This window comes from Syngnathus leptorhynchus, chromosome 21, assembly GCF_054491065.1.
Source record: "Syngnathus leptorhynchus isolate UIUO chromosome 21, UIUO_Slep, whole genome shotgun sequence".
NCBI lineage: Eukaryota > Metazoa > Chordata > Actinopteri > Syngnathiformes > Syngnathidae > Syngnathus > Syngnathus leptorhynchus.
Genome location: NC_141215.1, coordinates 6,964,144 through 6,977,581, shown reverse-complemented (window position 1 = coordinate 6,977,581; position 13,438 = coordinate 6,964,144). Strand labels below are relative to the sequence as shown.

At 56.4% G+C, this 13,438-nt stretch overlaps 1 protein-coding gene across 2 annotated transcripts; it reads left to right on the top strand.

Moving 5' to 3' along the window:
- Positions 1–2,423: 2,423 nt before the first annotated feature.
- grip1 (glutamate receptor interacting protein 1) lies at positions 2,424–13,137 on the top strand. Of its 2 annotated transcripts, XM_085901704.1 has the most exons (25): positions 2,424–3,587; positions 5,716–5,796; positions 5,871–6,006; positions 6,084–6,229; positions 6,301–6,384; positions 6,456–6,531; positions 6,592–6,737; positions 6,820–6,967; positions 7,034–7,203; positions 7,331–7,468; positions 7,600–7,746; positions 7,904–8,090; positions 8,155–8,300; positions 8,381–8,461; positions 8,527–8,596; positions 8,676–8,821; positions 8,892–9,036; positions 9,123–9,262; positions 9,350–9,526; positions 9,596–9,749; positions 9,846–9,957; positions 10,359–10,469; positions 10,525–10,641; positions 10,763–10,909; positions 10,975–13,137. In XM_085901704.1, exons 1-25 carry the CDS (start codon positions 3,455–3,457, stop codon positions 11,263–11,265), a joined length of 3,429 nt encoding a protein of 1,142 aa, XP_085757830.1. In that variant the 5' UTR covers positions 2,424–3,454; the 3' UTR covers positions 11,266–13,137. The 2 variants fall into 2 exon arrangements, with proteins under 2 accessions (XP_085757830.1, XP_085757831.1); XM_085901705.1 differs by lacking the exons at positions 2,424–3,587; positions 5,716–5,796; positions 5,871–6,006 and having other exon boundaries at positions 6,186–6,229; positions 6,309–6,384.
- The last annotated feature ends 301 nt before the right edge of the window (positions 13,138–13,438 follow it).

Sequence of the window (13,438 nt, the reverse complement as noted above, 5' to 3'; positions counted from 1 at the left end):
AGTTGAACAGAGTCCCAAAGTCCCTAACTTTAGTGGTATAATACTATCCAAAGTTACAGAACATGACATAATCACCTATAAATGAATGAGGTCAGCATTGAAAATATGAATTTGGTTTTAATTGCCTCTTCTGGAGAGGCAAAACAACTATCATACATATGACCTAAATTGTATACAGGTGCCCAGGCTTCAATGCGCATGCGCAAACTATTGTCATTTTTCCTGCCTGCCGGGCGACTTCGTGACGTCATCGCCTTACGTCAGTCAGCACTCCCCTCACCCCGAGACCACCCTGAGCGACTCCATTTAAGAGGGGGTGGGGGTCGAGCGGCATTTACAAAGAGAGAGAGAGAGAGGGGGAGCGAGAGAGAGAGAGAGAGAGAGAGAGAGAGAGAGAGAGAGAGAGGGAGGGAGAGAGAGAGCAAGGGGTGGGGGGTCTCGCGTGCCGAAGAAGGGGCGACGGAGAAGAGGAAGTGGACGCGGAGGTGGATCTCCTCCATGAAGCTAAAGCTAACTAAAGCTAACATGCTGTTGCCGCTGCTGGAGCTGTGTGTCTGCTAGCGGGCCGCCCTGGACTCCCTATCCACCCTGAGGTGCATCATGCCCGGATGGAAAAAGAACATCCCGGCTTGTCTGCAAGCGGACCAAGAAGGAGGTAGGGAACCAGCGGCGCCGCCGCCGAACCGACAACGTCTCCTCTCTCTCTCTCTCTCTCTCTATCTCTCTCTATCTCTATCTCTCTCACTCACTCACGCGCTGCGTGCATGCGTACGTGCTTGCTGGCGAGAGCGTGCGTCTTCTGGTGCGCGTGTGTTTGCCGGTTTCTGGTGCCGCGCGCGTGAAAGTTGACGCTGTGCGTGCGTGTGCGCATTCCCGTGTGGCGCACCGGCAGATCTTGACGTGACGTAACGTGACGTCTGTTGACGTGGCCTCAGGTATGTTACGTGACGTAGGTGGAGTCAGCAGGTAAAGCTAGCAGGTTAGTTTAGCTAGGAGGCCCGCCCACCTGCTGACCTGCCCGGCTGTTGGCCTCCTGCGTGGCCCGGGCAGGAGCGCTAAAAGCGGTCTGAGGGCGCCGGAAAGACGCCCCCCCCCCCCCCCCCCCCCACACACACACACACACACACTGAAATCGGTAGCGATTGGTCATCATTTGCACATTTATTTCCATACACATCACTGATGATGAAGATTTATTTTTATCATCTTCTGTGTTTGAAAATAACTCTCCAGTAGGAATGGCTAAAAATAGACAAAAGAGAGAATTACTAGAAAGGAAAAGACTTGTGCACGCTCAAATATTAACGCGACAGTTAAATTACTACTGGCGTCAGTGCACTGCGTGACTCGACTTGGAAGCATTTGATTGACAACCACATACGTACTGTAGTATTACTGCACTTGACGTCCAGACGCGACTGAGTTCTGAAGTAGGAACAATGTTTGAAATGTTCCATTTTTTTGGAGACAGCAGACAGTGTGACAGTGTGACATCATGCAACATTTCTGGCCTACGTGCACGCGCGCGTGTCCTTTTAAGAGGTGCTGATGTCACAAGTGCTCATTCTCGTCCTCTGGATTAGTCAAGCTAACCTGTGTGTTTTTTTCCGCGTGCGACACATTTTGCAAGAAAGTGCGTCATCATCATCATCATCATCACGGCTGACAATGAAATGCTGACGTGCGTGAAGAATGACGGTCAAACAGGACAACATTTGTTGTCCTGTAGTGCAACTTTTCTCCTCAATTTGTTACACACACACACACACAGTCAGTCAGTCAAGACGTCAGCCCTGGGCAGCATCCAGGTGGAGCCCCGGCCGAGCTGCTGGCATCAAACTAACATCATGTCATTTTCTGCTTGAATTCCCCCAGCGTGCGCACACACACACACACACACATGATGCACCAATGGGTGTGTGTGAGGGCGCACCTGTTTGGCATTTCTGCTTTCATCGAGATGTCGCCGAACTTCCTCTCAGCGTTCTGCCAATTTTTTCTTGTGGAATTTAGGAATGCCAGCCATCAGCGATGCTTCATGCAAAAACCAATTTGGCATGGAGTAAGACCTCCTCGGCAGTAGTGGGCGCCACACTGCGGCAAACACAAACGTGGACATTCTCGACTCCATTGGATTGGGCCGTTTTCTTTTGGCGCGCAATGAAGGTCAGACGTGCACGAAGCGAACACCTCGGCCTTGGTCACGTGCGCCCCGACGCACGTCTCAGCTGACGGCGCTCTCCCGCCCCTTTTGGTCAGCCATCACGCTGACGACAAACGTGAGGACAATATCGATGATCTTGACGCACGCACGCACGCACGCACGCCGCGTGGTCTGAGAGCGCCCGTGCGGGGGAGCGGCAGGATAAGCCGGCGTGTGTGGAGAATGCGATTAGACGCGCGCTCAGCCAGGCAGCCAATGGCGGCCGAGCGCCGGGCGGGCCCGCAAGCCATATGCAAATGAGCGCCTTGCAAATGAGGACACTTTTGTCATTTTTAGCAGCCAGCTCTCGCTCTCCTTTCTCCAAAGAGGATTTCAGGGAAACGACATCCGTCTTGGCTTTGTGGCATTTTTTGGCGTCTTTTCATCGGTCGCTCGCGACCACAAGAGGGCGCCGTCGGTTCAGCCCGGCTCGCACGCCGCCTCGCACGTGGCGGCGTTGTCTCCCCCACAAGGCGCTTGATTCTGATGGACTACATTCATCCCACCCGAGCAGCTTGTACCAGGCAGGCAGGCTTGATGGTGGTAGCCGATGTTCCGCTGCACTACTTTTGTCCAAAGCCAACATGGCAACATGCCTTCACTCATCAGCGTTTCCGCCTTCAGTTTCGATGACATTACGCTGATAGGCTTTTCGAGATGGGCGACTCTTTGATTGATCGGAAGCGGCCCAGTTGCATTGTGGGAACTGTAGTCCTTATGCGTGGCGTGTAGGCCTTTGCTTCCTTCCTCCTGCCCTTTGTGGAAATCTCTGTCATTCCTCGACTGAATGGAGACCGCCTCGCCCCGCCCCTCCCCCTCGGCAGAATCGAGTATGCGTGTGTGTGAGCGAGTGAGTGTGTCATAAAAAGAGGAATGAATGGTGCAAAGGATGGAGGGATAAATGAGGGGAGGATGCAAGGAAGGAAGGAGAGAAGAAAAGTCATGACTGCTGACTCTTCAAGTGCACATTCACACACACACACACACACACACACTGCGAATGTGTGTGTGTGTGTGTACGCAGCGAGCGCTGTGATTGGCTGAAGCGGGACACGAGGAAGCTGCAGAGGAGGCGAAGCTACAAAGAGTGCGTGTGCCATCCAAAGGTGTGTGTGTGCGCGCGTGCGCATGTTTGAGAGGAAACCTGAGCTGACTTTCTTTGTGCGGGACGATGCTTGCCGTTTGCGACGCTCGCCACTAGCCGTGTGATAGCCGGGTGCGTGCGTGCGTGCGTTAGCCCCCCCGGTGAGGATGGAGCGCTTCCTGGCTCTCCTGCGCCTGCTCCAAAGGAGGCGCAGGAGGAGGTACCGCGCCGACGACGACTACCAGGAAGGATACGACGACGTCTACTTCTACACCAGCAAGTACCACGCGCGCCTGCTACGTGAGTGGCACACCTGCGCTCAAACGCACACACAAATAGTCCCATACATCGCAGACATACACACATGAATGCACACTCAGACCAGACACACACACATTGACAGAAGCAGACACAAATTCATCACAAACAGGCCTCACCTCATGTTGGTTCCACAACACGCGCACACACACACACACACACACACACCCTGTTGATACGTGTACACAATGCGTTGATGTATAATTGAAGAGCACGCAGGTGAGGGGGAGTCCCGCCAGATGCTTTGTGGGTAATGACAAGCCTTGCTGCAGCACAGCAATTGCAAAAAAGCACAACTTTGACACACTGACTGGCTGCCAAAGCGTCTTAAGTCTTAGCACAAAAGCGCTGGCGGGCGCTCAAGAACTTTTTTTTTTTTTTTTTTTAGAAGCAAGGACTTGTTTGCAGTACGCAGGCTCTGCGAGCGGCGCGGTGTCGGTGGGTCGGTCGGCCGTCATCCGCTTCCTGTTCGCGCCCCGCTATTAGCGCTAAGCACCAAGCACTAAGTGTGCCGGTGGCCGTCTGACATGTTGCCACCGGTCTGCAGTCGGTGGAATGTCCGGAGCGCATTCTCGCTCAAAACAGTTCCCATTGTACTTGAACGCCACATTCTTGTAAGATTTTCTTTTTTGGGGCTTCACTTGAACTCAGCAATTTAGAAGGCTCGCCTGTGTGCGTGCGTATCTAAAAATTGCTCTTTGTACTCGCAGGGTCGCTCACTCCCTTCAATTATTCATCAGCTTGTTGCCGTGGTAACAGGCGTAGCGGCAGCGAGCGGGCATTTTGATCATCTCGTTACACGCGTGTACGCTGTCAACTTGTTTGCGATGTGATGGATGATGAATATTTTTGGGGCCTACCGCACAAAAATCCCCGACGTGTTGGGCATGAGCCGAGTGGTAACACTCACCAATGTTGTTGGGAAACTCTTTGGAATCTGTAGAAAGATAATAATAATCACGTCATTTGACACGCATGCACAGAGTGAAATTAATCCCGCATAATGTGCATCTGGAACACTGACCTACATGTGGGGCTAGGTCACGCCCCTTTCCCGCAGTTGCAGCCAATCGTGCGGCGCCGTTGCGTCCGTGGCCCAGCTTTCCCCCTGGTGATGACATCATCATCGTGAAGTGTGTAAAGCGGGCATGGCATCGTGTGAGATGCGTGTGAAGGTTGATTTAAGGGGGATTGAAACGAAAAGAAGTGTGCGCCTAAGTAAGCGACGTCGACATTGAGCCAAAGTGGCCAAGGTACCCGAAGGCTTCCTTTGCGGTGGCCGTGAGGTCATTTAAAGGGCCGGCGGGCGCGCTTTTGGTGTCTCTCATCTTGTGATGTTTGTGCACTTCCTCCATTCCCCAATGACGAGCATCCACCCCCTTCCTCCCTCCCTCTTTATCGTCATGGCGCCATCAGCTCAGCCTCCGCCTCCTCCCTCCCTCCCCTCATCCTCATTTCATGGCGGCGCTCCACATCTGCAGCGCCCTCCCCCTCCCCTCTCCCTCTTCCTCCCTCGTCATCCTCTTGCTCATCTACATGATGGCGTCTGCGTAGAGGCGCTCGGCTGGGCTGGCGGCGGCCGAAGGACGGAAAAGCGAGAGGAAGAGGCGCATCGGGACGATTAGGAGCAAAGGAGAGGAGAGGGTTGCGGCGGCGGCGGTTCCGTGTGCATGGCGCTGGCCGAGCGAGCGGCGACTTCATCATGATCGCCGTGTCGTTCAAATGCCGATGTCAGATCCTGCGCAGGGTGAATAAAGGTAGCGCGCGGAGAATGACTGAGATGAACGCAACCTTTACTGGAAATTGATCACTGATTGACAATCCTGTGAAGGAAGGGAGAGAGGGAGGGGGGGGGGGGGAAGAGCGTTCCTGTGCGCGTGTGAGAGAGAGAGAGAGAGAGGGTGAGCGAGAGAGAGATGTAAAATTCATGATGTCAGGAAGACTAGTGCTGGTGTCATCACGTGCACTTTGTGTGTGTTGTGGGATTGGTGGGAAGGTAGCTCCCCATCCATGCATCCATCCATCCATCCATCCTCATCATCTTCCTCTCCTCCGACGTTTCAGCCTTCCTTCGTCGTCTTCCTCACGCGTTTGTGTGTTGTGCTCGCAGATGAAGGTCCGTACACCAAACAGTCGGCGGGCTCGCGTCCGTCGGACGGCGCGCTGGCCGTCAGGAGGCAGAGCATCCCGGGTAAGGCTGGCGCTCGGTCCCCGCCTCGCCCCGCCCCGCCTCTCGCTCGCTCACGTGACGTTTGGCGTCCCCAGATGAGTTCCGGGGTTGCACGCTGGTGGAGCTGATGAAGAAGGAGGGCACCACGCTGGGGTTGACCGTGTCGGGAGGCATCGACAAGGACGGAAAGCCGCGGGTGTCCAACTTGAGGCAGGGAGGGATCGCCGCCAGGTAGGAAGGCGCTCCGCTCCGTCCGCCCGCCCGCCGGCCGGCCGGCTTCACGCCGTAAAGTCGCCCGACCTGCTCAGGAGCGACCAGCTGAACGTGGGCGACTACATCCGCTCCGTCAACGGCATCAACTTGGCCAAGTTTCGCCACGACGAGATCATCGGCCTGCTGAAGAACGTGGGCGAGCGCGTGCTGCTGGAGGTGGAATACGAGCTGCCGCCCGTCTGTACGTCCGCGCCGCCTCTCGTCCGTCGCCGCGGCCCGACCCTCACGTGACTTTGACGTGTCCCCTCGCAGCCGTGCAGGGTTCGGGTGTCATGTTCAAGACGGTGGAGGTGACGCTGCACAAGGAAGGGAACAGCTTTGGATTCGTCATCAGAGGTGAGTGGGGGGGGGGGGGCAGCGTCGAGCGTGCGTGCGTCCAATTAGTGACAGAACCGTGCGTCGTGTAGGCGGAGCCAGTGAAGACAGGAACAAGTGTCGACCCATCGTCATAGCGACCGTACGCCCGGGAGGACCAGCTGACAGGTGAGCGAGCCAGGACACGGCTGTGGTGATTTTGCCAGGCTCACCCGTCGACGTGTGTAGGGAGGGCAGCGTCAAACCTGGCGACCGTCTGCTGAGCATCGACGGCATCCGTCTCCACGGCAACACGCTGGCGGAGGCCATGAGCGTCCTGAAGCAGAGCGGACAGGAAGCCACCATGCTGCTGGAGTACGACGTCTCCGTCATGGGTCAGCGCTCGCACGCACGCGCGCACACACACGTGCGCACCACACACACACACACACCTAACCTTCGCTCCTCTGCGTTTAGACTCCGTGTCTTCGGCTTCGGGTCCTCTGCTGGTGGAGGTTGCCAAGGCGACGGGCTCCAGCCTGGGCGTGGCTCTGTCCTCGTCCATGTTCTGCAGCAAGCAGGTCATCGTCATCGACAAAGTTAAAGCGGCCAGCATCGCCGACAGGTGACCTTTAAGGGCGCGCGCGCGGCGGAAATCCCAGCGGACGTTGACGCCTGCGCGTGCTCGCAGGTGCGGCGCCCTCCACGCGGGCGATCACATCCTGTCAGTGGACGGCAAATCCATGGAGTTCTGCTCCCTGGCCGAGGCCACGCAGCTGCTTTCCGCTTCCTGCCACAACGTGCGCTTGGAGATCCTGCCGCAGCATCAGGCCCGCCCGGCCCTCAACGCGCCGCAGCAAGGTGGCGTCTGGGCACGTACCCGTGCCGCCCGCCCGCTCGCTGGCTCGCTCCTCCCGTTTTAACCTCAACGCTCGCCCGCATGTGTGTGTGTGTGTGTGTGTGCATGTGCGTGCATGCGTGTGTGCAGTCAAGGTGCAGCGTTCTCCCCGCCCCCTCCCCTGGGAGACCGGAACCTCCGCACCCATCCTCCCCCCTTACCACTACAACACGTACCATCCTGACCAATCGGGCGGCAGGTCGCACAACCGCCATACAAACAACGCGTGTACGTCCGCCGCTCGCTCTCCTTGCGCCGCGTGCGCGCCCGTGAGCGGCTGTACGTGCGTGCATGCGTGCGTGCGTGCGTGCGAGCGAGCCGGCTCACCTTGACGCGCGCTCGCTCGGCTGTGTTTGCAGCGCTGGGCCACACGTTTTCGCCGGGCTCCATGTCGGCGTACAGTCTGTCGTCCCTCAACATGAGCATTCCCAGGAACGCGTATCCCACCAGTCCGCGGGGCACGCTCATGAGGAAAAAGCAGAAAAAGAAGGACTTCAAGAGCTCCCGTGAGGAACAACTTTGCTTCGGCTCGGCTCGGCGGAGAAACGTTTGCTCACTAACCGCTAACACGGCGCCCGGGGCGTTTCACGGGGGTCTTTTTGCGATGATGACACGGCTGTCAGTCACCTTGGAATGTGCTCCCTCCCTTTCTCCCTCCCTCAGTGTCCCTGGCGTCCAGCACGGTGGGTCTGGCCGGCCAGGTGGTCCACACCGAGACCACCGAGGTGACCTTGCTGGGCGACGGCGTCATGGGCTTCGGGCTCCAGCTGCAGGGCGGCGTCTTTGCCACCGAGACGCTCTCCTCGCCGCCGCTCATCGCTTACATCGACCCCGACAGTCCCGCTGAGAGGTTGGCGCTTTTGACGCGCGAGCGGCCGCCACACCGGGCTCACGCGTGCCGTCCGCGCTCGCAGGTGCGGTATCCTGCAGATCGGCGACAGGATCTTGTCCATCAATGGAGTTCCCACAGAAGACTCCACTTTGGAAGAAACCAATCAGCTGCTCCGAGACTCCTCCATCACTGCGCAACTCACGCTGGAGATTGAGTTTGACGTGGCCGGTATGCCTGCACGCACGCGCGCGCACGCACACGCGGCTTCCGCGCTCCGTATGAAATGACAACCGCTTTGCGTGGCGCAGAATCGGTCATCCCGTCCTCCGGAACCTTCCACGTGAAGCTGCCCAAGAAACCGGGAGTGGAACTGGGAATCACCATCAGCTGTGAGTTACTTCCAGCGCCACGTTGGAGCCAACCTCGTCGGCCGACCTATGTTGTTGCGTTGCAGCGCCGTCCAACAGGAAAGCGGGGGACCCTCTCATCATCTCAGACATCAAGAAGGGCAGCGTGGCTCACAGGTGACACGCCGGCCGGCCGGCCGGCCAACCGGCACGTGATGGGGAACGCCGAGCCTACCCCGACCTTTGTCTTTTGGAGGACGGGCACGCTGGAGCTGGGAGACAAGCTGCTGGCCATCGACAACATCCGCGTGGAGACCTGCTCCATGGAAGAGGCCGTGCAGATCCTGCGGCAGTGCGAAGAGCTGGTCAAGCTCAAGATACGCAAAGACGAGGACAACTCCGGTAAGCCACGGCCGGCGAGCGGCGCCTTAGCCGAGCGCCGGCCAACGCCTACGTACGCCTGACCTCGCAGACGAGCAGGAGGTGTCGGGGAGCATCATCTACACGGTGGAGCTGCAGCGCTACGGAGGGCCCCTGGGCATCACCATCTCCGGCACAGAGGAGCCTTTCGACCCCATCATCATCTCCTCGCTCACCAAGGGAGGCCTGGCCGAGAGGTGGGCAAAAGATACCGCCGGCCGGCTCGAGGCACCTTGGACGCGTGTGTGTGTGTGTGTGCTCTAAGAGGCGTGTGCGCCGGCAGGACGGGCGCCATCCACGTGGGCGACCGCATCCTGGCCATCAACAGCAGCAGCCTGAAGGGCAAACCCCTGAGCGAGGCCATCACCCTCCTCCAGCAGGCGGGGGAGACCGTCACGCTCAAGATCAAGAAACACGGCGAAGGTACGTCCTCGCCTGGCCGCACCGTACCGTACCGTTCGGGGCGCCGCCGAAAGCTCAGCGTGCGTGCGTGCCTTTGCGTCTGGGCAGTGTCCAGTCCCAAGTCGTGCCCGGGCCAGGAGAACCACGACGGCGAGGGGGTAGAGGAGTCGCCTCTCACGGCGCCCCCCCCTTCGGCTCAGAGGTTGTTCGGCACGCTGCCCTCCGTCGACAGCGCCGTGGAGTCCTGGGACGGGTCCAACGCGGACGCCGGCTTCGGCAGCCCGAGTAGGTGTCTGGACTGGACGGCGCCCGGCGCGTTGCCATCTAGCCGTGACGCGTCCCGCGTGCTTTCAGCTCCTTCCTTCCAGTCGTCGCCCTTCACCTTCCACGAGTGGCGCAACGCCAAGACGGGCAACAGCCAATCGCCCGCCTCCTCTCGCCGGAGAGCCAATCCGCTGCCGGACCTGTCGGGCCTCAACGACGACTGGGAACACGTCACGCTCGGCGGGTGAGCTGGGCCAGCTGAGCTAGCATGTCAGCTCTCCTCATTGAAAGCAATGGGAGCTAAGCGACATAGCGACTGACCTGTGGGGATTGCTTGCAGGTTCACGGTGGGTCATGACGGGACAGAACCGGATCAGGAGGAGAACTTCTGGTCTCAGGCTCTGGAGGATCTGGAGACGTGCGGACAGAGCGGAATCCTCAGAGAACTGGAGGTACACACACACACACACACACGCAATTAAACACTCGCCAGATGGGGCGGGACTTTGTCAAGTCTTCTGACCAATGAACAGCTTTTTAGAGGTTGGAAAAAAAGAGGACTTGTTTTTTTCCAGGAGCCAGAAAAGGAGACGGAGCTCCTCACTAGGGTATCTCTTCCTCACTTCCGCGAATCCTCGTTTTCTTTCCTTGCCGCCTTCTGGCGGGTGCCCGCTAACACGGGACACGTTGTGTCTTTTTGAACGCTCATCTTTCTGATACTTAAGTGACCGTTGGAATGGCATTGGCTGACATCCAAATAACATTCAGGCAGGCGTGTGAATGCATGCCGGCGACTTTGCGCACGCACGCACGCACGCTACCAAAACGTAGCCCATTCACTGCTCGTCTCCAGGCCACCATCATGTCCGGCTCCACCCTCAGCCTGAATCACGAGCCGCCCGCCTCGCGCACCTCGCTGGGACGCCAGGCCAGCTTCCAGGAACGCAGCAACACCCGCCCCCAGGTGAGCGACCCCGACCGACGACCGTGTCACGCCTGACTCCTTCCGACACCCCCAGGTGACCCCGCGCTCCAACACCTTGCCCTCCGACCCCCAGCGCAGAGCCTTCGCCATGAAGAAGATGCGGCAGGAAGTCAACGACATCCTCAATCAGACGCCGGTGGAGCTTCACAAGGTGAAGGCGCAGCACTTTTTTTTTTTGTTTTTTTTTTCCTTTTTCACAGTGTCTGGTTGAATCAGACAATTGCAAAAGTGAAAAACCACATTTGTTGACGCGGCGTGGCGTGGCGTGGCAGCTGACCCTGGAAAAGTCTTCCGACTCGGAGGACTTTGGCTTCAGCGTGTCGGACGGCGTTCTCGATCGCGGCGTTTACGTCAACAACATCCGCGACGGCGGCCCGGCCGAGCGCGGAGGCCTGCAAGCGTACGACCGCCTCCTACAGGTAAGCGTCTCAGCGTCTCGTCCCCTCTGGACACCCAGCGTATACTTTGTCTTTTTGGTGTTCAGATAAACCACGTGCGCACTCGAGACTTTGACTGCTGCCTGGTCGTTCCGCTCATCGCCGAGTCGTCGAACCGCTTGGATCTGGTCATCAGCCGAAACCCCGCCTCCTCTGCCAACCCGCTGACCAATCATACGGAAGGCACAGACAATAGCCACGCCCCTCAGCCGACCGCTTACCAAAAGGAAGCGCGTGAGGACGCGGGCGAGGACGGCGCGCCAATCAAGTGGAAGAAACCTGGGGACGGGCTGGGGGCCGGCCTGGGGGTGGGGCTAGTCACCAACACTTCTGTATAGTGACTCAACGCCCCTTGGTGCTACACACGACCTCTGAACTTGGACCTGCTGAGGCAGCCTGAAAGCACACACACGCACACTTCCTGGTCCTCCGCCCTGATCTGGATTCTGATCCCACTCGGAGCGCATTCCTGATTTGGAGGCCCCTACTGATCCCGATCTCGGTCCTCATCGCACTACTGATCCTGATCTCCCTCGAACCCTTGATACCACTACCGAGCCTGATTCCACTTGAAATCCTGCTATTCGTCTCACTACTGATCCCGAACCCTTCAAATCCCGATCCGGGTCCGAATCCTGACCACTTTCTTGTCCCCAATCCTAACCTTACCCCTGCAAATTGAAATCCCATGCGGTCTTCAGCACAGCACTGACACCGAGGCCGTTCCTGGTCTCCCAAACTGTTCCTGACCCAAGTGCACCCTCAACCTTGGAGGAGGCAATCTATCGGTGCGCCAGAAAACAGAAGCACAGCAGCGGCACAAAGACTGAGGATGGGTCACTATTTCTGACCTCTTGGCGACCAAGGGCGGATGGACGGATTTCTATTGATCCAAAGTACTTGGGGCATCTATATGGCAGTTGGACTTGTGTGCCGTGGAGGAAAGTGTGAAAAAAAGAAAACAACATAGCATTACACACATAGTGATTATTCTGATGACACTGACAGACACTGAGCAGTTTCAATTGAAAAAAAAAAAAAAAAAAAAAAAAGATTATACACGTTGACTGGCCACACTGTGTGTGTGAGTGTGAGCGTGTGTGTGTATCGTCGTCTGGCCAACCAGGCTTCCCTAAAACCTGTTAACCCCGCCCCTCACTAGGCTGTCTGAAGCCTATCATTCAATAACGACACCTGACTCTGATTGGTTCTCCCGAGCACACACACTCACGCCGACTAGCATGACCCCGCCCCTCCCTCCAGTAACTGTGATCAATTATGCTAATCGTGTGTTTTGATTGACTGTTGTCACTTTTCTCTGTTTGTTTGTTTGTTTGTTTGTTTCCGTGACGACTGGACCTCACAATGTCAAAAAAACAAAACAAAGGTCGAGTCCTCGTCGTCACTGTGGTTTGACATTTTAGAAAACATGCTGTGACACGTGCGTGACGTCAACATTTAGCTGCTAGCTCTCTTGCCTCTTTAGGAAGTCGACATTTGCAGAAGCCTCCAAAAAAAACACACACAAATGCTGCTCTGTGCTCGAGAGGGAAGGCTTGTGATTGGATGTCGTTTGCTTGCGATTGATTGATTGATTGATTGATTGATTGATTGATTGATTGATTGATTGATTGATTGTTCTATTTGACTTGAGTTAGCCATTCAGTTGTTTGAAGCACAGCGCCCACTAGTGGCTAGCAAACAGAGCACACACAGCTAGCTTGTGGCTAACAAGATACTTAGCACAAGGCTAACACAGGGCTAGTCTAGCACGGCTGAGCTAACTTAAAAAAAAAAGTTAGAATTGACCATTTCCACCAATAGAAAGGAGCCGAGGGGCGTTTGGGGCGTGGCTTCAGGAATGCGTGCCATTAAGCCATACACACACACACGCACGCACGCACACGCTGTGTTTGTACGCGTGTATTGCGGGTGCGCAACCTTCCAGGTTTTTGCGCGTGCACACACGCGCATTGCACTGCCATTGGAAAAAAGAGAGTTGGCTTCCATGTAGCTTCACCAACCAAACAACAAATAAGTGAACCAACGACTTTTGTTTCAGGAACACGGACAATGTTGTAAAGTATTTTTGTACAAATTTCATACTTTGGTAGCATGATGTTCCTGCTGTGTGTCCTGCTGTCTCCACCTTTCTTTGCGTGGACGACGACTGAGCAACAATAAACCCCCAACTATTCATGACGCCTTTATCACATTTTGGAATTTATTGTGTCAAATGTCAACGTCGGACACACACACACACACACACACACACACACACACACACACACACACACACACACACACACACACACACACACACACACACACACACACTCACGTTAGATATGAAAGAGCAGTTTACTTTTATTGTTTATATTCTAAAAGAAAACAAGAATATATTGCGAGAACCAAAAATACAACAACGCATATATTCGTTTTGGATTCCCTCAATTTGACCATCAAATCGCAAAAGTGTACCGTGTGTCGCCCTCTGCTGGTCAGTATGAG

Coding starts and splice junctions, on each gene's coding strand:
- grip1 (XM_085901704.1), top strand. CDS start 3,455: ATGGAGCGCTTCCTGGCTCTCCTGCGCCTGCTCCAAAGGAGGCGCAGG. Junction 6,532..6,591: donor CCGGGAGGACCAGCTGACAG/GTGAGCGAGCCA, acceptor CGACGTGTGTAG/GGAGGGCAGCGTCAAACCTG. Junction 9,037..9,122: donor AAGGGAGGCCTGGCCGAGAG/GTGGGCAAAAGA, acceptor GTGCGCCGGCAG/GACGGGCGCCATCCACGTGG.